Raw genomic sequence first — 25215 nt, forward strand, 5'->3', positions numbered from 1 at the left:
AGCAACCCTATCTGCCAGTCATCCTGCCTCTGCTGTTCTATTCCTTTTACTGCCATTCTTCCATTCCGGTATCTGTATCTTTTATTAAATTCTTTAGGAAGGTGAAGAACAAAAGATTAACGGACTTATTTGCCTGGTATTTGATCATTGTGAAACTGTCTCACGTCTGATTTAGGTAGGGCTGTATACCTTCTGATGAGTGGCCATCCTCTACCCTAGATTTTTCAGTGTGTAACCAGCTTGTTCACTGAGCCGTTTTTGCAAAGCCGTAGTGAAATTAACCATCTGATTTAAGGGCCCATTGCTGCTATTGTTTGGTACATAGGACTGCCAAGGACATCAGGTAGAGTTTTGTTTGTAGATAGGAGGCAAGATCAGAGAAGTGAGTACTCTCCATGACAGTGCATTCATAAAATTTTTTTTTTTAAGGACAGAATGGATATTAGTAAATCATTCCATGTGGCTACAGAAAAGGTGTTTTGATGTTACACACCTGAATTAACAGGTGTTTATAGAAATGCATAATAATCAATGTCCTTGAACATTCTGCTGTTCAAGGTGACTGTTTAACATGATTAGTTTTCTCTTTGTAAAATTGATCAAATCTGCTTTACTATATAAATATTATAGATATTAAACATAAGTGTGCTTTAAAAACAACAGATCATTAATTCATTAATCAATTAAATACATTTCCAGTACAATAACAATAACAAAGTTGAAATTAAAACCACGTATATTAGTAAACCCCCCAGATCTAGCTGTTTTGTATTGCCTGGTGCTTTAATGACTGTGTTTTTAAAATCTACATAATTCCAAAAAAATTGTATGTTTCACAAAAAAATTTCTGTGATATAAAATATATACTTCCTTAAAATGTGCTTCTTATATCAAAAGGACTCTGAAGTATTAGCCATTTAATACATATTTATCTTTTTGTGCAGATGATTACTTTTTCATTTTAATTGCTCACATTTCCTGTTCTGATCTTAATGTTTTATAGTAGGCAAGCCATGACACAAAGAAAAAAGATTTTATTTGTTCATTAACAGTCTTCAGAAGTCCTAATTTGGCCAATGTGTTCTGCTACAGAGTCTTGGAATGTTGTCTTGCAGTTTCAAAAATGATCTTATTTGGCTTCCCAGAAACTATTGTGCCTGGAGGATGCCACAAGAACAAGGACTGCCTTGTTAACAAGTAGAAAACTCTCAAAAACAAGATAGAATCCTGATATAAATCATAATTTAGATGCACAGAGCTATGCTCACAACCACACTAACGTAATTCATTTACATCTAGTTATTACTTATCTCCACCAGAACTGCTAAGTTCAAGGAATGCAGCTGCCTTGTGCCTTGTGACTCCTGGGGTTATGGAAGAATGACATCACTAAATTTAAGCACATTACCATGCTGACATAGTGGCACCTTGTTTTCCCTTCTGCAGATAGAGCTGGGATTGTGTTCTACCCCCCGTTCTTCCAAATAATACCTTTTTTTCCCCTTTCATGCAGCTGCTATATGAAGGGTTGCAAATGTCACTTCAACTAATGATGAATGATGCTTGACCTCTGGACCTGTTACTCTGAATTTTATGCAATGCTAAATTAATATGAAAGATCTCCACTAGAAAGACTTTAGCTATTATGCATGCAGCAGAAATTATATCATGTTATCCAATCCGATTTTTTTTCTGACGATGGAAAAATGTAGAACTGTGTTAAGATTTTAATGTGTATTTCCACTCAAGATTAATATCTTTTAGTTCTAAAAATATTTTTGGAAAGCAAATCAGTTTGCTACAAACATTGTCAAAAGGGCAGCTAGTCCACATGTCTTTGTTGTTTGTGTTTGAATATAATTAACTATGTAAAGCAATAGTTAGTGGGAGCTTAACAATTAGTAGAATCTGTCAAGTAGTCACATGGAAATTACTAACTAATTGAACTACTGGTCTTTTATTGTTTCACAAAGTAGCATTGAGTGTCATTCTTTTTATCTCATAACTTTGTTGTTATCACACATCTCATTTTTTAAGAAAGGTATGCTTCGTAGTAGACTAATACATAAATAACCCTGCTGGTAATTTCACAATGTGCAAAAGTGTTTGAAATAAAAACACCTGTTTTAATTAGCATTCAGAGTTGCTCAGTTAAAAATGATAATTCTGTTCCAGTTATAAGACATTTAAAGCTTTGACTTTCCATCTGTATATTATATTATGATATTCCAGGATTGTTGTGAGTTAATTATGTTAACTTAAGAAACACTGCTTGCATTTAGAATTAAAAACTTCAGCTTGAATAGACAGAAAAGCAGATGCTATCTTTCTTGTCAATTGCTTTGTTGTGTGTTGCCTTGAAACTTTTCATATAATTTTGTGTCCAAAGGAAGTATGAATTTTTCAATGTTTTCGTAAGCTACCCAATATTTTAATATATTTCTTGGGGGAAGAGAGCATGTGGACACCCATGTATCTCTATGAATATCTATACACTAAAGGTATGAACAAATTCTGCTTTATATTTAAATTATCATGTTATGCTCATCTGTTTTCAAAATTAATTTTAGGAAAAACAGCTAGTAAAATATGTCCGAAGTTTTCAAATTAATTTAGTTTTACACCTCTGTTTCTCATGATTCCAGAAATTATAGTCACAACAATAGGAACTAAAAATACCAGCAATGGACAACCTAGGCTAGAGAGTGGGCCACATGAATGGCTTTTCTTCATATCAGTGGGCCACAATATTGTTATAACCAAAATGGTCTCCCAGAATAGGGTGATTTTGCTTATGGTGCTTGAGTACCTAGAATTTGTGGGGTGTACCAATTAAACTGTTGCAGTGCTTTGATTGGATGCAGAGGGAGTGCATGGCTCTCAGTCAATTTTATGTGAAATCCATATGCAGCTCCCTTCATGTGCTCTTGCTTTACATGCATGTCACTTCAGTAAAACCAATAGGAAAAAAACCCCCTAGGATGACAGAAACTGGCAGAATCTGGCAACCCTGCACATGGGCAACAATAAGCAAAATATCTTGTGTGCCCTGATGGGCTTCAGATTATCCACTACTGGGGTTAAACTAAATTCAGAAGGGGGAAGAATTGTGTAAGACCAAACATATGAATACAAACATACACAGCTAAAGCAGCATGAACGAACATGCAGATCCTGTCTTAGAACATGATGAACATTTCCATATATGTAAGGTTAGAGAAAAAGTCAAGACTTCAATAAGTAGTCCAAACACACAAAAGACCATGTCATCAACTTTCACATGAAATTATGAGGAATATGTAAAAAACAAGAAAAATTAATCATGAGGCACAAATCTTTATTTCACTGGACCAGTTCTTTGACAAAGAGGAATTGTAAAACTTATTGATGTATTTACATGTGCCTCAAGAAGTTTTTCTGTTTCAAGGTTAAATAAAATAAGCCAGAGTGCACACAGAATTACACACAATGTTTTGGGAGGGTAAACAGAACTATGTTTTCAAGCCTGCCATGCCATCTTTGTCCTGTCAACCTTTTTGCTGTTAAGCATGATAAAAGCAAGTCAGGCCGCAGAGTTAGGTTGCAGAAGTGAACACAAATTTGGTCTTTAAGGCATAATTTTCTTATTTTTAAGACCTCAATATTCATTTAACATAGGTACTGTAAGTACCATTACACTGTCAACATTTGCAAGCAATTATGCTACATTATATTCTGAATATGTCAGCTCACCATATAGCCAGATCAAGAAATAACTAGGGCATCACTGACATTAGAATGTGGTAAATCCAGGCAACATCTAGTTACATGTAGATGTTGACTTTTTAAATGATAAACACTGAATCAACACCTTTATGTCCGTGACCATATAAAGGACTGGATGCATCTCTTTCTATTTCAAATTCTCAGCTGGTATAAATCAATATGTAGCTCCAATGAAATTGGTGAAATTATGCCAATTTACACCTAAAGACTAGCTGATCAGTTGAGTAGAATTATTTGACTTTCATATTGCATAGGAGTATTTGAGTATATGATGGTTTAATGGGCAGCAGGTTTAAAACAAATAAAAGGAAGTTCTTCTTCACACAGCGCATAGTCAACCTATGGAACTCCTTGCCTGAGGAGGTTGTGAATGCTAGGACTATAACAGGGTTTAAAAGAGAACTAGATAAATTCATGGAGGTTAAGTTCATTAATGGCTATTAGCCAGGATGGGTAAGGAATGGTGTCCCTAGCTTCTGCTTATCAGAGGGTGGAGATGGATAGCAGGAGAGAGATTGCTTATGTTTAGCCACTGAATTATGTATAGTAATAACTTTTTAAAATGAAAGATTCATTTTGAAAACTTTTACACTATTCTGTAGCTTTAAAACATGTATTTTAAAGATAAACTTTAAAAATCAATACCAGCAGCGAAGACCAGCTTCTTTTCACTTTAAAGAAATGGAACAAATCAAGGTGATAATTATAAAAATTAGGCTTCATTATTAATATTAGAAAACATGCAAATGCATGTGAACAGGATTTTTTTTCATTAAGTTATAAAGTATTTCCCCACGGGAAGTTTTATTTTATGTCTTTAAAATAATTGTTTCATGCCCTCATTCAGCTCAGTTTAAGCACATATCTAACTTTAAACATATAGGCAGACCCATTCAAGTCAAGCCATAGATGAAAACAAGCTAAACAAAGTTTTTGTTAAGTGAAGTGCTGTTTTTTTTTTTTTTTTTGTATTTTAAATACATTAAAAGTTTTCCAAAGTAGAGTGAACCAAATATCCACCTGTATCGTTCATAAAAAGAAAAGTTAATAACTCAGGCGACTGGGAATGTAGAGGCTCCTGTTCTCACTAAATCATCAGTTAAGGGGCTTGTCTTCTCCCAAAATTTGTAACATGTATGCTGGTATACTTATATTGCTGTCATCAAACCAGTATTTCTGTGTGGCCATTCATATTCTGAAATAAAAATGTTTATACACCTCACAAAGTAAACTGAAAAAGCCACGCTTATCCCAGAATAAGTATGTCCATAGAGGGGGCTATACCGCTATATTTATAGCCATTTAAATTAATATTTAGTATATACCAGTATAACTTTCTAATATAGACAAGCCCTAAATCTTGCCCAGGACAGTAGCAAATGAACACTTGCTATTTAGTGACCTATGTGACATGGTTTAGTAGGCTCTGTGAAGTTCCTAGTTACATGTAGCAGCACTGAAAATAATTGTTACTTCAAGTGACATTCTCAACAAAGATGTCAAGGTCTGAGTGTGTGGGAAAGACGACTGACCTCTCCTTTTATCTCAAAAGAGCACCTGCCAGAACAGGTTTGAAGCAAATTGATGTGGCAGCATAGGGGAATTTCTGCTATAGATATAAAGAGACTTTGGTTTCCTGGGCAGTCTGATCTGCATTTTTCAAGAGTACTCAATTTCCTACAAATAAATCAGTTAAATAATATAAAAAGAAAAGGCCAGGTATGAGTGCTATAAACAGCCAATTAAAATTATGAAGGCAATTGTCCTTTTAGTTTGAGGAACTAGAATAAAGTGCTTAAAATGACCTCTTCCAATGTAGAAGAGAGTACAGAGAAAAAATTAAGTCTTATTCATAAGTTAAAGTACAAATCCCATGGTTGATTAGAGATATGGTCTGTTTGAAATAGTTACAGTTTCAGACTTCCGTTTTTACAATCAGCGGGTGGAGACCAACATAATCCAATTAATTGTAATTCCCTTTTGTGGCACTGGTAAAGTGGGGAATGATACTGTAAGTCCATTGAAGTCTTATCTTTGGTCAGATAATCCAAATGGATTCACATTATGAAACTAGTAACAGCTCTTTATAAAGTTCTAATGAACAGAATTGTTTTTGGTTTCTATGCAAAATAAAAGGTTCTGTCCTTGACTTTTATACCCAGGACTTTCTGCAAACCTGGCTCTGAATACTGCATTTGCTCTTTCAAATAATTTTTACGCTTCTGAGAAGCCCCATGTAAATCAATGGAAGTACTCGAGAATTAAATTTTGTAGGATCAAGCTCCTAATTTTTTTCTCCTAATAACTCAAAATAAACTAATGATCTACAGGTAAAATATGTCATACATCAATATATATGTGAAATATTTCTCTAAAGTACTGTAGCTGTAGACGAGGAACTTCTTAACTTTAGTTGAGGTTTCAATCCGTCTCAACTTTGTTGATCATCCATTACCCATGGAAAAAGATATATTGATCTTTATTGTTTTGTTAATGACCTCCTTTGATTATCAAAACTTATTAATCAAGGAATAAACAGACTGTTTCTGGAATCAGAAAGGAATTTCCTTCCTATGCCTAATCCTAGTAATATAATTGACTATATAACAAATAGCTTCTGATTTCTGTTCTTATTGGTTTTTTGTCTTCCTATGAAACTTTAGAGATTAACAATATCCAGAAATGGGACACTGGGCTTAATGGGCCACTTCCTGTGTACCTTGGTTCCTTTAAGTTTGTGTGATTCCTTTGTTATGACAAGGGACAAGAGGTTGTTTATGTAATAAATCAATGTAACAATTTTTGTGGGACAACAGTAAACCATTGTTGAGTTCAGATCTTACCACTGTAGCTAGAAAAATTACTTTTGCCTTTTTTTCCTTTAATCGGATTATTACAATTTAGTCGCAAGAATGTTTTACCCTTTGGGGTACATTATGTGTGAAGTAATTTATGAGCCATACATCACAAGCAGATAGTGAATTACATTTTGAATAAGTCTGCCAAATATTACAAAACATTGTGCATAGGTTTTTAGATTACAAAGAGGCCTTTGAGGAGCTGGAAATAGAAGTAGTGTTAGAACAGTACAAAAGGGAAGCAATTGAAGAACTGTGTCAGAATCCCAAAATACTCTGCTTTAATAATACAATTCATTTAAAATGACATGGAATATGGACATATTTTTCCAGTATGGAGTTGAACAGAGAGATACTATCTCACCCTTGATCTTCACTTTCTCTTTGTTCAAGATCTTGAAAAACCTTCAATAAGAATGTAGAGTATCTATCTGAGACATCTCCAGTTTGTGATAGCATTGTCATCTATGTAGAAGCACCTAAAGAAATTATCAAAAATCTGAACATAGAAGGGTGAGAGTATGAACTCTAAATGTATACCATAATTGTGTTTATTACACAAATACCTAAACCAAAAATATGGTGAGTTAGAAAGATGGATATTTACTCCAGCTAATTTAAACTCTACTAAGACAGAAAAATCAGATGAAAAAATAAAATAAAATTTACAGAAAGCCTTTGGATGGTGGCATACATAATGAAAAGCAAGCTCCCTGTTTAAAAAATGATTTGACACCTGTATCCTACAATCCAGGAAATATGGAGCTATTTTATTGGCATTTACCAAGAAAATTCAATTATATAAAAAAGCTGAGATTTAGGAACAAGGAACAGATTTTTTTGGTGTGGTATAATGGAGACCATTGAGAGAACAAACAAAAAGAGCAAAACAACAAAAAGGGCGCCTTAAAAACTGTGGAAACAAAGTTGCCATGTCCCAGAAAGAAATATCCACTTATAAGCAGGTTTTTTTTTTCCAAGCTGAGTAAGAATAAATATCACCACCATTTCTCATACCTTTTATTTGTTAGGGGTATAGAAAGTCTGAGATCCAGGTTCTGCCTTATATCTGAACTTTGTTCAGTTCAAGGAAGGCAGCAATCATCAGGATTCTATGATTTGGTAAGTGGTGGCCCTAACATAAGATAGCTTAGTTATGAGGCTGCTGTAACTTATATCATTGGGTATATTCTACCCCAACTAGTTGTCTCTGGACCCCCCAGGGTCCCTATGCACATGCAGAATTTGCAACTGTACCCACTAGGACAGCACTAAGAATGGGTTGGCTTAGACACATGAGAGCTGCCCTGGTGATCCCCCAAATTATGGCAATGTGATGTGCAAATGCTGGAGGGGGAAAGCAGGGGCAGGTAGCAGGTCACCACTGCCACTGTTTCCACCTATCCTGAGGCCGCCTGAGCTGAGCTTACCACTTGCTGGAGGCTGGAGCAGCTGTGGCTCCCAGTAAACTGTAGAGGTGAGTGGCAACCTCAGCAACAGCCAGGCATTTAACCCCAACCTTGCTGGACTCTCACAAGGAAAGGTGCCCTGGAGAAGAGATGGGGAAAGCCTAGGGGTAGTCATATGCAGGGGGTTCACAGCACCCAATAAATTCTAAGGATGGCCCTGTCCATAATGCTGTAATGGTACTGGCATGGAAGTAAGAATCTGGCTCAGATTGTAGAGTCGACAGACTGGATGTAGGTTATTATGTCTAAGTTATGGAAGCATGTTTTATGATAATTCTTAAGACATTCAATTGTATTTGAGGGAAAACATCTGATGCTATATAAAATCACTACTCTTCCAGTATATAATAGTTGGTTCAGTTTGATTTTCTGTTTTTTATAAAAATTTGTAAATATCCTATTTATTACTGTAATTATTATATCAAGTCATTAATGGTGGTCAATCTTGTATTGTGACAAATAACTAGCATCTAATCCTTAAAATGGTATTTGGAGAGAAAAATATGGTAATGATAAAGTTTGTTTTTGCATATCAATTGCAGTCTTTGTTTAGCATCACTATCCATTTTAATGCATCCAGTTATTTACAGAAACTGATAAAGTGATAACTTGTTTAATGTAATGGAATCACCAGCTGATCATGTCTCAGAACTTTTGTACTTCTTTTTATGATTTCATGGTGTGCTATTTCTGAGCTGCTTGTAAATTTTTGGCAATACTGGGTCACTTTCCTCAGAAACAATGAGCAGTTCATCCCCATGTGACTCCATGTACTTCTGTGAAGTTGCTCTGAGGATGAATGTGGTCCAGTGTATCCAAGTATAGAAACCTTATTTCTTTCTAGAACACATCAAGTTTTAAGTTAGCAGCACTGGGTTGTTCCAACTTGCCCTCAGGTCAGTGAATTGTCATTTCAGAGAACTGGAATAAACACCACCATGAATACACATAAAAGATGTTTTGCTTTTTAGTTATAACTGCTCAGGAGTTTGTACCTAAACTCAGTAGTTTGCACCTAAACATGATAATGGGCAGACTAGTAATACATAGATACATATGTAGGTTATTTACTTGTCCTATTAGTCATATATCATCTATTTACATCAAATGCTGTAAACTTTGTAAAAGCTTCAGTTTTCCATTAAGAGGACCTCCTTTAGAACTGGTGATTTACACTGTAGGGTAGTAAATGCAGTTTTTGTTTGACTGATTGGATCCATGAAGATCTGTCAACAATAAAGCTTGGTGAATTGAGTAAAAAAGTTATTCATGAATATTTTTCATTCTTCTTGTGCCCTTGTTGGCACCCAGGCCAGAAACTATATAAATGAACATGGCGAAATAAAACCTAGTGATTCACTTTACTGGTATTTCACGCTCCTTTCAGCTGCTTGAATGATCCTGGAAGAGAAAGATGGTAGAGGTCTGTGCAAATCTAGATAGTAGGCCACTTTGGCCCTAGAGAAGGGGAGAGGAGAAAGAATCATGCAGGTTAGTGACAAGTATCACAAGGGAGGAGAGAACTTTGTTGGTCTGCATGGGATGGGCATTCCATACATCGGCTCTAAGGTTCACTCTTATTTCAGATAAATGTCTGAACTTTTGGATGTTTCTTTAAATTGAAATTGCAAAGCTAATTTAAAACATTTCCATCACTAATTTAAAATGAAGTGTCATCGCTCTAAAGAGGCAGACAGATAGTTGCTCTCCTATTCAGGATTGTGATTATGAAATTCCACCGTTCCTGGGGTTTTATCAAAGGCAGCTTTATCTTTATGCAAGTTTTTCACATTTTTAACATGCATTTAGATTATCAATCAAGCTAAAACAAGTCTTCTACCACCACGTAAACTAACACTGCTATATTTGCCAATCCTGAGGATGGTCAGGCCCAAAGTGAAAAGGAATAGCAGGGCTTTACACTTAGTCCATGGTCACATGATACAGTATGACTACGTCTACACTGGCATGATTTTCCAGAAATGCTTTTAACGGAAAAGTTTTCCGTTAAAAGCATTTTCAGAAAAGCATGTCTAGATTGGCAGGACACTTTTCCGCAAAAGCACTTGTTGCAGAAAAGCGTCCGTGGCCCATCTAGACGCGCTTTTTCGCAAAAAAGCCCCAATAGCCATTTTCGCAATCGGAGCTTTTTTGCACAAAACAAATCTCTGCTGTCTACACTGGCCCTTTTGCACAAAAGTTTTTCGGAAAAAGACTTTTGCTGGAACGGGAGCAGCATAGTATTTCTTACATGAGATAGTCAGTGCTTTTGCAGAAATTCAAGCGGCCAGTGTAGACAGCATGCAAGTATTTCCACAAAATCAAATGATTTTGCGGAAAAACTTGCCAGTTTAGACACAGCCTCTGGCTTTGTGGCCAGAGATTTTATGCGGTTTATCCCAGACTGAGCTGTCCTGTGTAGATCCCTCGTTATGCTGCTGTTGAATGAGTGATCAGAGAAGTCTATTAAAAAAAAGCTGTCCACACCAAAATGGTGGAAAGGATATTAAGGGGGATTCCATGTGATGGAAGAACAGTCCTGTCTCCTTCTCCCCATTGCCAGGGCTTTATTGTATCATGGGGTTCCATTTTGGAGTTCTCACCTTGGTGATAGCTATTGGGACATGGTGGTGCACAATTCAAATGGCTTTTAATCAGCTGGGGAGAAGCCCACAAACCACATGGAATGGGTAAAGCATTGCTCTTTCGACACCTAGATAAGGGAGGGACTAAAAGCCTTTGTAAATGTAACAAACAAGGCTTTCCCTGAGAGGAAATAATAAAATTGTTATAAGTGTAAAATATCAAAAGGAGTCATTTCACAATAATATGCTGTATGATCTTTCTTGTGAGAAAAGTTTTGAAAGATTGTTTTGAAAACAGCTTTGAACAGAAGCTTAAGTTCTGCTCTTCTTCCTTTACATACAGTAAAATTCAAGTTATTCAATTCCCAGATATCCACAAATACTAGTTTTTTGAATTTACAGGTGCACAATTAACAGTGCCGCCTGCCGGTAGAACTGGGAATTAGCTCTTACAAGCCCACAGGGCACCTCCTTCTAGCTGGTGTCTCCCCAGGTCCTCACTGCATGTTCCAGTTCTGGACCCATATTGTTCCCGGACCATAGCGTCCCCTTCAGGATACTGCCCTCTGACAGTATCCACCTCAGTTGTCTCTCAGTCACTCTTCTGGGGGGTGGAGATTATCACCAGTCCCGCATCTTTGCACTCTGGAGTCCTCTCCTCCATGGGAATCCCCTATCCCCCTTTACCCACCTTGCCTCAGTGACCCACTGCTAGTCGTCATCTAACCGCTCACCTCAGGGGCAAACTGCAGTCTGAAATGGCCACTCATCATTGGCAAGCGGGTGTGGACCTACTGCCTTCTCCTATCTCTGGCTGTGGCCCTGAAGCCTTAGTACACTCAGGCGTTGACTCAGACCCTGCAGCCTGGGCATGAGGTCAGGATAGAGCTCCCCAGCTCTGCCTGCCTTTTCCCAGCCCTACCCTATTTCAGGAAGCCTCCAGCTACCCTGGCAGTCAGATCCTCCTCCTCACCAGCTAGAGCAAGAGTGTATGTGTCCATGCCTCTCTCCTGGAGCCCTTATTTATACAGACCCCTGCTGGGCCCTAATGGGCGATATCAGCCTCAGCTATGGGCTTTGCTCTCAGCCCTCTCCTTGGGCTGGGTTTTAGCCTTAAAGGGCCAGTGCAGGGCAGATGCTCTGTCACACACCCTCTCCCTTAAGTATCTCCCAGAGGGGTTTCCCTAACACCCCAGCAGGTCATGAAGGGTCTCTCTCTCCTCTGGAGCAGCCTACTCCCCTTTTCAAGATTAAGGATCCCCACAGTGGTCTTCTACACTCTTGTGGGGCCTCTCTCTCAGTCCAGGTCCCCACTGAAGTGTGCTTTGCTCCCTAGTGGGTCCCTTGTGTAGTCCGGGGTCCCTCTACCTCAGAGGCTCCCTTATTTGAGGGAACCTCATCATTCTCTCCTTTGGGGTAGTCTGGGTTGAGACTCCTTCTTAGCTTCCCACTCCACTCCCTGGGGGCAGGGCCTCTTGATATGGCTCTGTGTGGCAATGGAAGGACCTCTTATGCCTTCCCATCACCAGAGCCTTCCTACACACCAGCTGTGGCTTAGTCTTTCGCTTAGGGCTAGTCGGGGCCTTACAGGTCCCCTTGCACTTCCTTTTCTGGTGCACAGGTTCCCCACAGGTCCAACATGTTTGGGGGCCCCCGTTACCTTCATAGGGGTTGCTTTCTCATTGTCCATATTATCTGGGTGGGGCTTCCCCTGTGCCCATAGGCAAAAAAAATTCTAGGTCCAAGCACCAGCTCATAGGTCTTGGTGCCCAGTTTCCCACGGAGTCTAGTTGTCCACCCCTAGAGTGGCCAGACCAGTCACCCTGCTGCTTGGCAAGCTGGGCCACCATGCCCTCCAAAAAAAATCCATTTTTTCCAGTTGTCTCACTCACTGTCTCCCAACATGACCTAATGGCCAGAGTCTGTAAGACAGCCCTGTTGGTACCAGGGGGCACAGCCCAATGGCCAGAGTTCATAAAATAGTCCCCTTGGTCACACGGCAGTACAGCCTAATGGCCACAGATTTAAAGTCAGCTCCCTTAGTTATAGACAGTACAGCCCAAGTCTATCAAATAGCCCCCTTGTATCGGGAGAGTCCACACATATATGCTGGAAGATGCGGGTGTCACAGGGCACCTCCACAGCACCTCTTGCTGGTAGCACTGGGAATTAGCTCTTGCAAGCTCTCAGGACACCTCCTTCTGGCTGGTGTCTCCCTGTGTCCTCACTCCATGTTCCAGTTCTGGATTCATATAGCTCCCAGAACACAGTGTCCCCTTCAGGATATTGCCCTCTGACAATCTCCTTTACAGTTGTCTCTGAGTTCCCCTTCGAGGGAGAGGGCATATCAACCGTCTCACATCTTTACACTCTGGGATACTCTCTTCCCAGGGAATCCCCCTATTTCCCAGTACCCATGTTGCCTCAGTGACCTACTGCCAATTGTATCTAGCCCCTTACCTCAGGGGTAAACTGCCATTTGAAATGGCCACTCATCATTGGCAAGGGGATGTGGACCTGCTGCTTTTTCCTCTCTCTGGCTGTGGCCCTACAGCCTTAGTACACCAGGTCCTGCAACGTGAGGTCAGGACAGAACTCCCCAGCTCTGCCTGCCTTTTCCCAGCTCTGCTCTATCTTAGGAAGTCTTCAGCTCCCCAGCCAGAGCAAAAGTGTGTGGGTCCAAACCTCCCTCCTAAAGCCCTTATTTATACAGCCCCAACTGGGCCTTGATGGGCAATATCAGCCTCAGCTGTGGGCTTTGTTCTTGGCTCTCTCCCAGGGCTGGGTTTTAGCTGTAAAGAGCCAATGCGGAGGCAGATGCCCCGTCATAATAGCCCAGGTAGCCCTATGTTAAACTAGAGCATTTCCTTTCATCCAAGTGCCCAGTTTTCTGAAAGTTTCATATTTCCCCCAAGCTAGTAAGATAAATGGTAAGGTATCGTGAGTGATGGTTTTCTTGTTCTGCAATTTAATTCCCACAAAAATAAACAAATTCCTCCAAACAGTCTAATAAAAAGAGATGCTATTTTGCAAATGGTCTGAAATAAGATTTTCCAGCTCCTAAGGAACCTCTATCTGTATCCACTACACTTCCTTGGTATTCTATTGTAGCTGTATAGAACTTTTACCCCAGGGGACAATGAGAAATGGAGCTAACCCAAACTGAGACACATTATTTTACTTCCATTCTATCTCTTTTCCTCCCCTTTCTCCCTCCTATGTGTTTGTCCTTGATTCTCATTCCTTCTCTCTTTATTTCTCCCTAACATGTTCCTTTCCCCTTTTAACCACTGTTTTATTATCCTCTATCCTTCTCCATGTTTTTTTCTGAGGATAGGTCTACACTAATGCAGCAAGTTGACTTAAGATATGAAACTCCAGCTATGTTATTACAGCAGAGTTCTACTAGAGACACCTTCCCATCAACTTACCTTACCCTTCTCATCCGGGGGTAGAACATAAGTTCAATTGGAGAGTGATCTGCAGTCAATTTGGTTAATCATTCCCCAGTGCATTGATCTCCACTCTTTTGATCTCAGCTGTAATGTAGATGTAGCCCTGGTCCTTTTGTCTTCTACTTTTCTGCCTTCTCTCTTTCCTCAGCCTATTCCAGTGTGGGCAACACAAACAATTCCAGATCTCCTGTCCTGAACTTGTGATCTGTATTCCTTTCCCTTCTGCTTTAACACATAACAGGTAACCAATTAGCAGGGGGCATGGAACTATTTCATCAGATAGGTGGATTCAGTTCCATAAGAATCTCATGAATAACAAACACACTGGGGGTACGTCTACACTACAGCGCTAGTTCGAACTAACTTAGTTCGAATTAGTTAATTCGAACTAAGCTAGTTCGAACTAACGCGTCTAGAACTAAAAACTAGTTCGAACTAGCGTTTTGCTAGTTCGAACTAGCAAGTCCACATTGAGTGGACTCTGAATAGGGCTTAAGGATGGCCGGAAGCAGTGCCGGCAGGGCATAAAAGGAGGACTTAGAGCATGGAGATGCTGTCTCAGGCTAGCCGAGGGCTGCGCTTAAAGGGTCCCGACCCCCACCCCGGACACACAGTTCTAAGGGGTGCCCCGCTTGCAAAGAAGTTCTGGCTTGGAGTGCCCTGAGTGCCCACACTGGGCACATCACACCACTCGGCCATCAGCCCAGCTGCACTTGCCGCAGGCTGCCATCTGGGGAGAGGGAGTAATTGGGGGGCTGCAGGAGAACTTCCACCCCCAGAAGCCCGCAGAGCCAGCCCAGTCCTCCCCATCGGGGGCTCGTACCCCATTCCTCCCTCACCTCCTTCCACTTACCCTTCCTTAGCCCCCCTTCTTATTGATGTACAAAATAAAGATAACGTTTCTTCCAACATTGACTCTGTCTTTATTGAAAAAAAACTGGGGGAGACTGGGAAAAGCAGGTGGGAGAGGGGAAGAGAAAGGCTGGGAGAGGGGAGGGCAACTAACATGATCAGGGGTTGGGAACAGGTCCCAGATGAAGAGAGGCTACAGAGACTGGGACTGTTCAGCTTAGAAAAGAGGAGACGGAGGGGGGACAGGATAGAGGTCTCTAAAAGCAGGGGTTGGGTGGAGAGGGTGCATTCAGAAAAGTTCTTCCTGAGTTCCCATAAAGAAGGACTAGAGGACACCAAAGGAAAGGAATGGGTAGCAGGCTTCAAACTAGTAAGAGAAAGTTGTTCTTCTTCACAAAGCAAATAGTTAACCTGTGGAACTCCTTGCTGCAGGAGGCTGTGAAGGCTAGAATTAGAACAGAGTTTAAAGGGAAGTGAGATAAAGTGATGGAGGTTGGGTCCATGGAGTCCTATTAGCCAGAGGGTAGGAGTGGTGTCCCTGCCCAAAGTTTGTGGAAGGCTGGAGAGGGATGGCACGAGACAAATGGCTTGGTCATTGTCTTCGGTCCATCCCCTCCAGGGTCCCTAGGGTTGGCCGCTGTTGGCAGACAGGCTACTGGGCTAGATGGACCTTTGGTCTGACCCAGTACGGCCATTGTAAGCTCAGGGCTCAGTGTCGGGGGTCTCAGTGGACCCCCTTGATTTTCATGCACACCTGGTCCTGGGTGGCCAGGCTGGCAGCTCTCCTGCCCTAGACGGCCACTTTCCTGTGCCTAGTGCGGAGATCGTGGACGAGGTCCACGATGTCCGCACTAGCCCAGGAAGGTGCCCGCCTCTTGCGGTCCAGGGCAAACTCCCGGGAGCCGCCAGCCTGGTCCCGGCAAGAGGGGGTGGGCTGGGGGGCATCGGGTGGGTGGCTCTGTGCCGTGCCAGGTGCAGGGTCTGCTAGCTGGGTGCTGGCAGGCTTGCACCTGGCACGGGCACCGTAGCCAGCCCGTGCCCCTTTAAGGGGTCCGGGGCCGGGAGGGGGGCATAGAGTTTCCCTGGTGTTGGCCAGAGTGGCCACCAGGGAAACCTGGGGAGGGCTAGCCTCCCACTAGTTCGAACTAAAGGGCTACACAGCCCTTAGTTCGAACTAGCTAGTTCGAACTAGGCGTTAGTCCTCGTAAAATGAGGTTTACCTAGTTCGAACTAAGCGCTCCGCTAGTTCGATTCAAATTCGAACTAGCGGAGCGCTAGTGTAGCGCATAGGAAAGTTAGTTCGAACTAACGTCCGTTAGTTCGAACTAACTTTGTAGTGTAGACATACCCTGTGGGACAGATTCTGATATTTGTATTCGCTTTGGACAGTACTTTACTCTGCAAATGATCCCAGTGAAATGAATGGCACTGTTTGCAGAATGAACTACTGCCTAATGTGGCCCTATTGGCTTTAGTGGAAATATGCCATGAAAGCAAGATATGCCCAGTAGAATGGCCTAAAAAAGGATGCCTTGTAAAATAAAGAATACTTAAAAAGAGGGTGCAAAGGAACACTACTCTTTTCCAGCGACAAGTCTGTTTGCAAGATGGAATATCCTCTAAACTGGAATCTGATCCTCTTTAAAACTTAGGTCTCTCCTGGTTATTTTAATTTTTTAATTGATCTTTATGTGGATTTTTTCCTTTTGGAAGTGGGGACCCTTATGGTGTATATCAGCCATACATGAACACATATTTGTTTGCACAGGAACTAAATGCAAGTACGTTTTAAAATGATATACTACTAGAAAAGTTTATTTAAAAATAATAACAAAATGGTTAAAGTACACACTCCCTTCACAAATGTAAAACAAATGTAACATATTTATTTCCAAAGAGCCTTAATGAGAACCCTCTAACTTTCTTTTTTCACTTCTCATTCTTACTATTCTATTAGCGCAATATTTTGAGAGACTCCCTAGATGTGCTTATGTCCTTATTTGAAATAAATGATATCATCTGGCAACTAGTAGGGAAAAATCAAATGTTTTTATAAAAGCAGCAACTTTAGGACCTGCTTCTTTGAGGTGTTTAGCAGCCTCCACTCCCAAGGAAATCAGTAGCCATATTTATATACTCTGAATCCAAATCTTTTACTTAGGTAAAACACTGACTCCACTGGGATTTGGGGCTGAGTAAGGTCCACAGAATGAGGCCCTTTGTTCAAATTGAAATGTATTTCAATTGCATGTAGCTTCTAGGTCTTAATATTTCCCCATCGCCTTAGTATGTGTGTAACTCCAACCAGTGGGAACACAATTGAATGTTACAGTAAATGGACTGATATTTTCTTTTTACTTTTTTTGTGATATTTTTATTTGACATTTGTCCCTTCTAGCAAACATTTTAAAAAAATATCTTATTGCTAGAGGGTAAAGTGACACCCTTTGATTTCAAGAAGATACATTCCTAACACGTTTCCTTGAAGAGCTGGAAATGGTGCAAAAATCTGGGAAAATAAGTTTATGTAAAACCTTAGAAGCCAAGTATTTCACATTAGACATTTAAGACAAATGCATGGTAAAAACAAAGGCTTTTTTTTTTTAAGGTTTCTACTTAAACTTCTGTGCCAGAGCTACAGTACTTATACATTTTCTAAATGTGTTTTAAGCAATAAGTTGTACAACATTTTTAGAACATGTGTTAAGCTATTTCTCTAAGAATGAAGCTCTTAACAAAACATAAGCACTCTGCATGAGATCTTAGCAGCAAAGTGCTTAAAAGATAAAGTAAGAATTGGTACCATGGGAAGAACACCAGCTGTAGAGCACACAGGTCCATTATGAGAAGTATGGTAGTGGGTAGGGAGAAAATGATTTAATCAGGAGTAAAACCAATTTTATTATAAGGACACGCAGGGGGTGTGGCACCATAGTGAGAGGGACATTTCAAAATATCTGACAGATTTCAACAATGTGAAAACCCACCCTGTTCTTTAAAGTGACAGTAGACCCCATTAGGTCTCTCTTTTTGATGCTATTGTGAACAGCTGACTGTTTAAAGCTGGCCTGCTAAGATGCTGTCGATCTATTTCAATAGTGTCTAGCAAAATAAAAGGCTAATTGTTGAAATACAGTCAATCAAATATGATCTTGTGGTCTAAACAAGGTCCCTTCTGCTAATTCATTTCAGATCAAGTCATTATTTTTATGATTGAGGTAAGACTGGATTTTTTCTAAAAAAAGGAAGAGAGGAAAAGGAATGGGGAAAAAACACGTGATAGTCACAAATTCATTGTTTCAAAGAATTGCTATAAATTTGAGGCATGGGTGCATTAATTTATTTGCAGACACCTTCAGAGACCAATATTTCATTAACATTTATTCACATTTATAGAGAAAAAAAGACAAAGAAACGTGCATCCTGAAATCGAACTTGAATTTGTCAAAAGCAAATTCTCTGTAGACAAAAACCCATTAGAAGAACTTAATGGCAAACAGGTTTTTCTATTATTTTGTTCAAAGAATGGAATGATAAAAATTATGTACAAAGTTAGGTAAACAGGATGAACTTGAGTCCAGCTGAACTGCTAAACACCCAATTTCAGTGAGCTTTGGTATAGATTGCCAGGGATGTGCTGATTTTGTCTGTAGTTTTCATGGTTGTCTCTAGATTTGCATGCTGGCTAAAACTTGTCTAAAAGTTTAAAAAGTCACATCATACATTTTAAAAGCCAAATACATTTTTGGAGTAGCAGAACTTGTACATATCCTTTTAATTATAAGGGGGATTTACACTTTCACAGAGTTTTATATGAATTATGATTCAGTTATTTATTGTGTTCTAATAACACCAAACTTCTATAACAAGAGAAAAATAGAATAATAATCACACTTTGCTTTGTTTATTAGAAACTTTATTTTAGCATTTAGTTTCTTTTATATTGAAATGTCTCAGCTCAGTCAAGCTTCAAAAGAAAACATTTTTGTTGTTTGCAAAAACAGTTTTGTAAGCACTTGTGGTTTGCCTTTAGTGTGTTATCATTTTTGACAGCTTTGCATAGCCTAGGTAGGCCAACAGGGGTCTGTCTAATATTGTTGCTGGGCAAATCTTCCTCCCAGAGATGAAAACCAAACAAAATATTTTTAAAGCAGTAAGAAGGAATTAATATCCTTTCTCTCACAGTACTCTATTCCTTGCTGACATTGCATTCAGGCAAAAACGGAGAAAAGTGTTACCCATTATTCCCTTGTACATAGCAAGGCTAACACATGTAAAGCAATAACTCATTTTCTATTGCCATGTTTAGCATATGTCTCCTGTTGGCTCAGTAAGGCCTTTAGGCCGGTCCCTTGAGCCGGCCATCATTGGCAACTCTTAGCCCCTCGGCCTCAAAACCAAATAGCTTTGAATCATGTTGAGCTGTGATGCTAATTTTCATACTGAAGCATTATGGGAATAAATGTATCTGACATACTGTGTCAATGGTACTGTCTCTTTGTGTCTCTTGTTTTTTTGTCAGCTGCATTCCTACAGATGGTATTCCATTCAAAATGTGCTCTTCCTACCAATCCCCCTCCCATACACACACACACGCACAGCACCAAACCTCTAGGTGCAGAAGGCTGTTAACGGTTGCTGATGATAGTAGGCAAACATTAACATAATAATTAGTGTCTTGTAATTGTTTCATTAAAACCAGTTGTTCCATTTCTCCTCGTGTTTTCCCAGAAGAGAAGCTGAATTTGGACGACAGCCAGTGGGAGGACATCCACGTTGTCACCGGAGCACTCAAGATGTTTTTCAGAGAGCTGCCTGAGCCACTGTTCCCATACTGCTTCTTTGAACAGTTTTTGGAGGCAATAAGTAAGTACATCACATACAGTAGCAGCTAGTGAAATAGCCTATAAGTTAAAAATAATCAACCAAAAAAACAGAGGCATCTCTGATGTGTTTTACCATCCACTAACCCTGATCCTGTCTTTTTATTGGTCTTGATTTTCTTTTATCTACTACAACATTTTATTATCTAACTGGAAAAATTACTGTATTGGCTATGTACAGATTTTAAATATGCAATTTATCTTAGGTAGATAAGAGAGATTTAGGAAAAAAGAAAAATGCTCATATTTTGTCTCATTTCACTGGAGGCATTCTAGGCTGATAAATTATGTACTTCCAACCACAGTATTTAATGCAGGACTAATATTTGTGAATTACAAGAACACCTACTTGCATTTTGAGGGGAAAGTTCAGCAGTATGTATCCAGAATGTGACGCATATCACAGGTTATGTATGCTTACAAAATATATCTTACAATAACCATGCATATAATGCAATGATATTAAAGATATTTTCTTTTTCGTACCTATTATTAATTTTGTTTTAAAAAATTACTGCAAGCAGAACCAGTACTTTCAAACCACAAAGCAACTTCTGGTACATATAGCTAGGGGTTGCATGCTACCAACACATCTCTAAATTTAATATCTTAAGGTTAACTTTATAGACTCTAACAGCTTGGGGAAAACATTGCCTGCCAAACAATCTGAGTTTGGGCTTTTTCTCTCTCTCTTTTCTTCCCTTTTAAAAAAAGCTTGCAACCTAACAGGAGTTTAAATAAAACCCAATAAAAAGAATCTCCAGGAAAAACAATACAGCACTTAGGGATCTGTTCTCTGAATGACGCTCACGCATAACTGCCATTATCGTTAATGAGAGTTGTGCGCGCGCGCATATCAGTCAGAGAATATGGAAACCTTAATGTGCTGTTTAATTTGATTTTATGTTCATAAGAGTGTTTAGGTTCAACTAAAGCTCTTCATGACTAGCATCAGATATAATGAAGTTGAATAAATCTCTCAAGATCCTTCTCTTCCCCTCTCAGCTACTTAAAGATATCCTGTAGTTAAATACACAATGCAAAGGAAAGACATCATGTAAAAAATTTCACTTTTGGAGGCTTAGTCCATGGCCCCCCTTCATCTTCTTTCACAGTGCAAGAAAAAAATAGGCCTAAAGATTGTCTTCTGGGGCTTGAGCCATATCTCATAATCTCTGTAATGCTCAAAGAGGAAAAAAATAAAGAGGAAAAATATATCCATTTCCATACTGTGTTCAGTTTTGACTTCAGTGCCACATTGTAATGAAGAGATGTTTCTTTGGAGTACTGATGTTCCAGCATGCACTCAAGTCATGTGCCATCTACCTGCTATGTCCTCTTGAAATGTTGGATCTTTGGTGCTTCAAGAGGATATAATAGGTGCATTTTGCTCCACATCCCATGTACTTTATTCTAAGTGTTTGATCCATATTCTCTGCCATGAATCTCTTTCTCTTCCTGATGTATTGACAGCAAATCTAGACTTTTGCACTTTGTATTAATGCTTCAGCTGAGCTAGAAGAAAAACATATTTTGGAGCACATTATCTTGATTCCATGATCTTATCCTTTACATTAATTTATGTTCTTACCCCCTGTGTTAGCCTTCACATGCAAAATATTCTGGAGGCTCATTTTGAAAATAACACGTAACTAACAGTAAACTTGTGAATTAGCATTTGAAAGCTTGTTGTGGGGAGGGACATACACCCTAGTGGTACATTAATATTAATGTATGAAAAAATAGTATTTCTGCTCATTTAACTATTATTAATTCTTATTATAATTCTGAAGCTGTTATACACATTGATAGACTAATTAACAGACATTTTGAAAGGGTTTTAAGACTGTTTATTTCTGAGGATAAAATATTTGCAGTCTGATAAAAGCATCATTTTGTTGGTCCTTGTTGCTTCCATTGTTATACCTCCGAGTGATTTCTAGCTAATCCATCCATCTAATGTAATCTATCACATCTCTATATCTCACCCCTACATCCATAATACCTGTCCCTCTAGACTCTGAACAATTTGCTTTTGATTAGCTAGAAATCACTTTAACAATTCACAGAACAACCTGCATGGAACATTTGTATTGTTTTTAGACTTAGAGTCAGGTGGGGAAGTGGTATGGATGAAGTTTTTTCAGTCATCTATTTCAGAATATAGAAGCCCATTCATGATACGATTGAAATCCATTCCAAAACTCTCATTCACTTTGATGAGAATGACATGACACTGACCATTCCTGGCAAGTTTCATTGCTTAGTATAGCAGATAGCAAACTGCTTTAAGTGGGTATTGTGGGATGGCTCTGTTGCAGACGAGTCCCTTGAATGGTGTACATATGAACTCCAGTTGTAAGTTATAGATGTCTAATCTCTGTCAGGGGATATTGCCAGCAAAGCAACCACTCATGGCCCTTACTAAGTTAAATAGAGAACAAAACAATCCTAGGATTAAAGGATAAAAGGTAATTTAGGTCTACCCCATCCATCATACATTGGGTTGTACACTGAGCACCATGTATTTGGTGAGGAAGATGAAGTAGTCTAAAAACCTGCTATTAGTAATAGCTGAGAATAATCAAGAAGCAGGGCATTTCCTGAGGATTTGGCCTTCTAGCTAGGAGAAGTTAATTCCCAGAACTTTCATGCTATCCTTATGCTAATGCTATTTTAAGCATTAAATGAAAAGTAACTTACACAGTAAGCCTATGGATATTTTTTCCTGGATTATATCATTTCATTTGGCTTCAGTTGGTATGTACATCGCTTCAGAAAATTACCACACTGTGTATTAGTCAATCAGATTGCTTGAATTATCTCTCAACATTCCATTCCCCTTATAAATAAACTTAAATATGGCCATAATATTAAAATTTAATTCAGGGAAAATATAGAATCATACAGTTTTGCTTACCCTGCTGAACAAGGGCAATCACTACCTATAGGAAGGATGTTTGAGGATTTACGAACCCTAAGGATCAAAAGATCTCACAGCCTCTAGCCAATGAATACTCTACATTTTCAGGTTGTGGGCATTAGACACACACATTTTTCTGGAACTCCACCTACTCATCACAAGCATGTCACTGTGGGTACACACATATAGCTGTGAGGGAGCACAATAATGCTAATGTAAGGTGAGGATCTGCCGTATTTACATTAGTAACACCGTAATCCACAAGTAGCCCCATAGATTTCAATAGGATTGCATGCAAAGAAAAATGCTGTTTAAGATGAGCAGGGATGACAGAATTTGTTCCAAAGTTTGAATGTTTAACCACCTCAGTCACTGGATCTGATTTGTATTGCCTTCTGCCATTGTGTTCTGACAGTGCAAAAGGGTTATTTGCTAGCTGCACACAGATTTTTAGTGTAAAAGTAAAAGGAAGAGGACATGGAAAAGTGTAGTTTGTCCTTTGCATTTTATCATGTGGTATAAAGATTCACCTTCCTTGTATTACCCAAAAGAATGAGTTCAAATTTAGAAATATTGGTTACCAAGCCCACTGCCTGAGATCATTTCAGGTGACCAATACAATATGCAGATCTTTATGAGAGCAAGAAAGCTGCATAGGCATTAATGTGGCAAAGTGTATGTAGTCCAATATAGCTATGTAGTCCAATCAGTGTCTATATGGGGAGGATGGTCCAGTGATTAGTCCACTAACTTAAAGCTTGGTACACCTCAGAGCAAGTTCTACAGGCCAAAAGGAGGGAAAGAATCAATAACCCAGTGGTTAGGGGCACTCACCTGAAAGACTCAGATTCCAGTCTCTGCACAAACTATCTTTTAAATATTTCCTACATGGAAAAGCTTCCACAGGAGAGACTGAGAAACACATTCTATATCCCACCCAATGAAAACTAGAAAATGTGGGTTCAAACAGTCCTCCTCCGATTAGGCAGAGGGAGGATTTCAACCTAAAGCTCCCACATCCTGAGTGATAGTTTTGGGTCCTGTGACAGAAGATAATACCACAGCCTCTTTGCTTTGTGTTGGTTAGGCATGCTCTGGCCATTTGTATCACATGAGATTCTTCTGTAGGTTAGTGAATTCAGCCAGGCTTATGTACCAAGCAGCTCAATAATGCCAGGTCTTAGATGGCTGTGTGCATGCCCACTGGCAGAAATGTAGTCACCTAGGGAATTTAGGCAGAACTGAGTCTAGGTTTTGAAGATGTAAGTTTCAAATTTGGGCTACTAATTTGGCAGCTAAGAATCAAAATCTGTCTCTCTGTGCATCTGCTCCATAACTGTAAAAGGAGGGTAATAACTCCCCTGCCTCACAGAGGTATTTGAAGAGGTGTTTGAAGAGAAGTTCATTAAATATTGTGATGCACTGAGATACTTCAGCAATGGAGGGCATAAAAGTATCATAGATGTAAGTTGTTTTTAAGAATCATATCATAGATCTTTTTAAATAAAATAAAATAGATTTTGTTGTCAAAGTCTTTAAAAAGAACAATTTTTGCCAACGTCACTATCTATTTCATCTTTTTCTAGCATTTCTTCAAAATATTTCCATCTAGTTACTTATTATGTTTTATTAATTCTTGATGACATCAAATCAAATTTTATTTACTTTTTCTTGTTTTCAGTTCTTCTGCATCTTCGGCATCTTTCATTCTTCTCTCTTCATCTGTTCTTATTTTCAAGTCTGCTTTAATTTCATTACAAAGAATAGTTGTGGTCTTGAGCCACAACCATGTTACAGATTTAAATTTGAAATATGCATTATTAAAAGGACAGCTCTGTAACTATTGCCATCTCAGCTTAACTGAGGTTTCAGACGTTCAGAGTCTCGATTACGAAGTGGGCCAACCCAATAAGCATGAAAATCAGCCAGGTTCTTCATTTTATATGAGTCCAGGGCTGTGATGCATTTCATGGAGAGGAGTGACAGAGTGCTTTGCATCAGGTTCATCTACACGGTAACATTATTTTGAAATAACTAGCGTTATTTCAAAATAACATAGTCCGCGTCTACACAGCAGGCAGTTATTTTTAAATAATGTCAAAATACTGTCAAGCTGGAGGACTTCTTACTCTGACTACTGTAATCCTCATGTATGAGGAGTAAGGGAAGTCGGAGAAAGCGTGCTCTATTTCGAAATAAGTGCTGTGTAGACGGTCCCAATATCGCAATAAGCTATTTCGAAATATGCTACTCAATTGATATTGCTGAATTTGCATAGCTTATTTTGAGTTAAGCCCTGCTGTGTAGATGCACCCTTAATGTGTTTTGCCCTTTGGCCTTAGTTGCTCCTATGGACCTTTAATACTCTATGTGTTTTTGTGCAAGCTAAGTAGAATTCACAATGTCATTACTGTTGACCCTACAT

The 25215-nt window shown here is 39.2% G+C and overlaps 1 protein-coding gene across 4 annotated transcripts in view; it reads left to right on the top strand.

The window, feature by feature from the left end:
• Positions 1–25215, top strand: part of ARHGAP15 (Rho GTPase activating protein 15) — a 491953-nt gene that overhangs the window by 387078 nt on the left and 79660 nt on the right. For all 4 annotated transcript variants that reach the window (XM_075933317.1, XM_075933318.1, XM_025191035.2 and 1 more), the window contains one exon: positions 19716–19850. In XM_075933317.1, coding sequence (XP_075789432.1) covers positions 19716–19850 — 135 coding nt within the window. The remainder of the gene's footprint in view (positions 1–19715; positions 19851–25215) is intronic.

This window comes from Pelodiscus sinensis, chromosome 7 (assembly GCF_049634645.1).
Source record: "Pelodiscus sinensis isolate JC-2024 chromosome 7, ASM4963464v1, whole genome shotgun sequence".
Classification (NCBI taxonomy): domain Eukaryota; kingdom Metazoa; phylum Chordata; order Testudines; family Trionychidae; genus Pelodiscus; species Pelodiscus sinensis.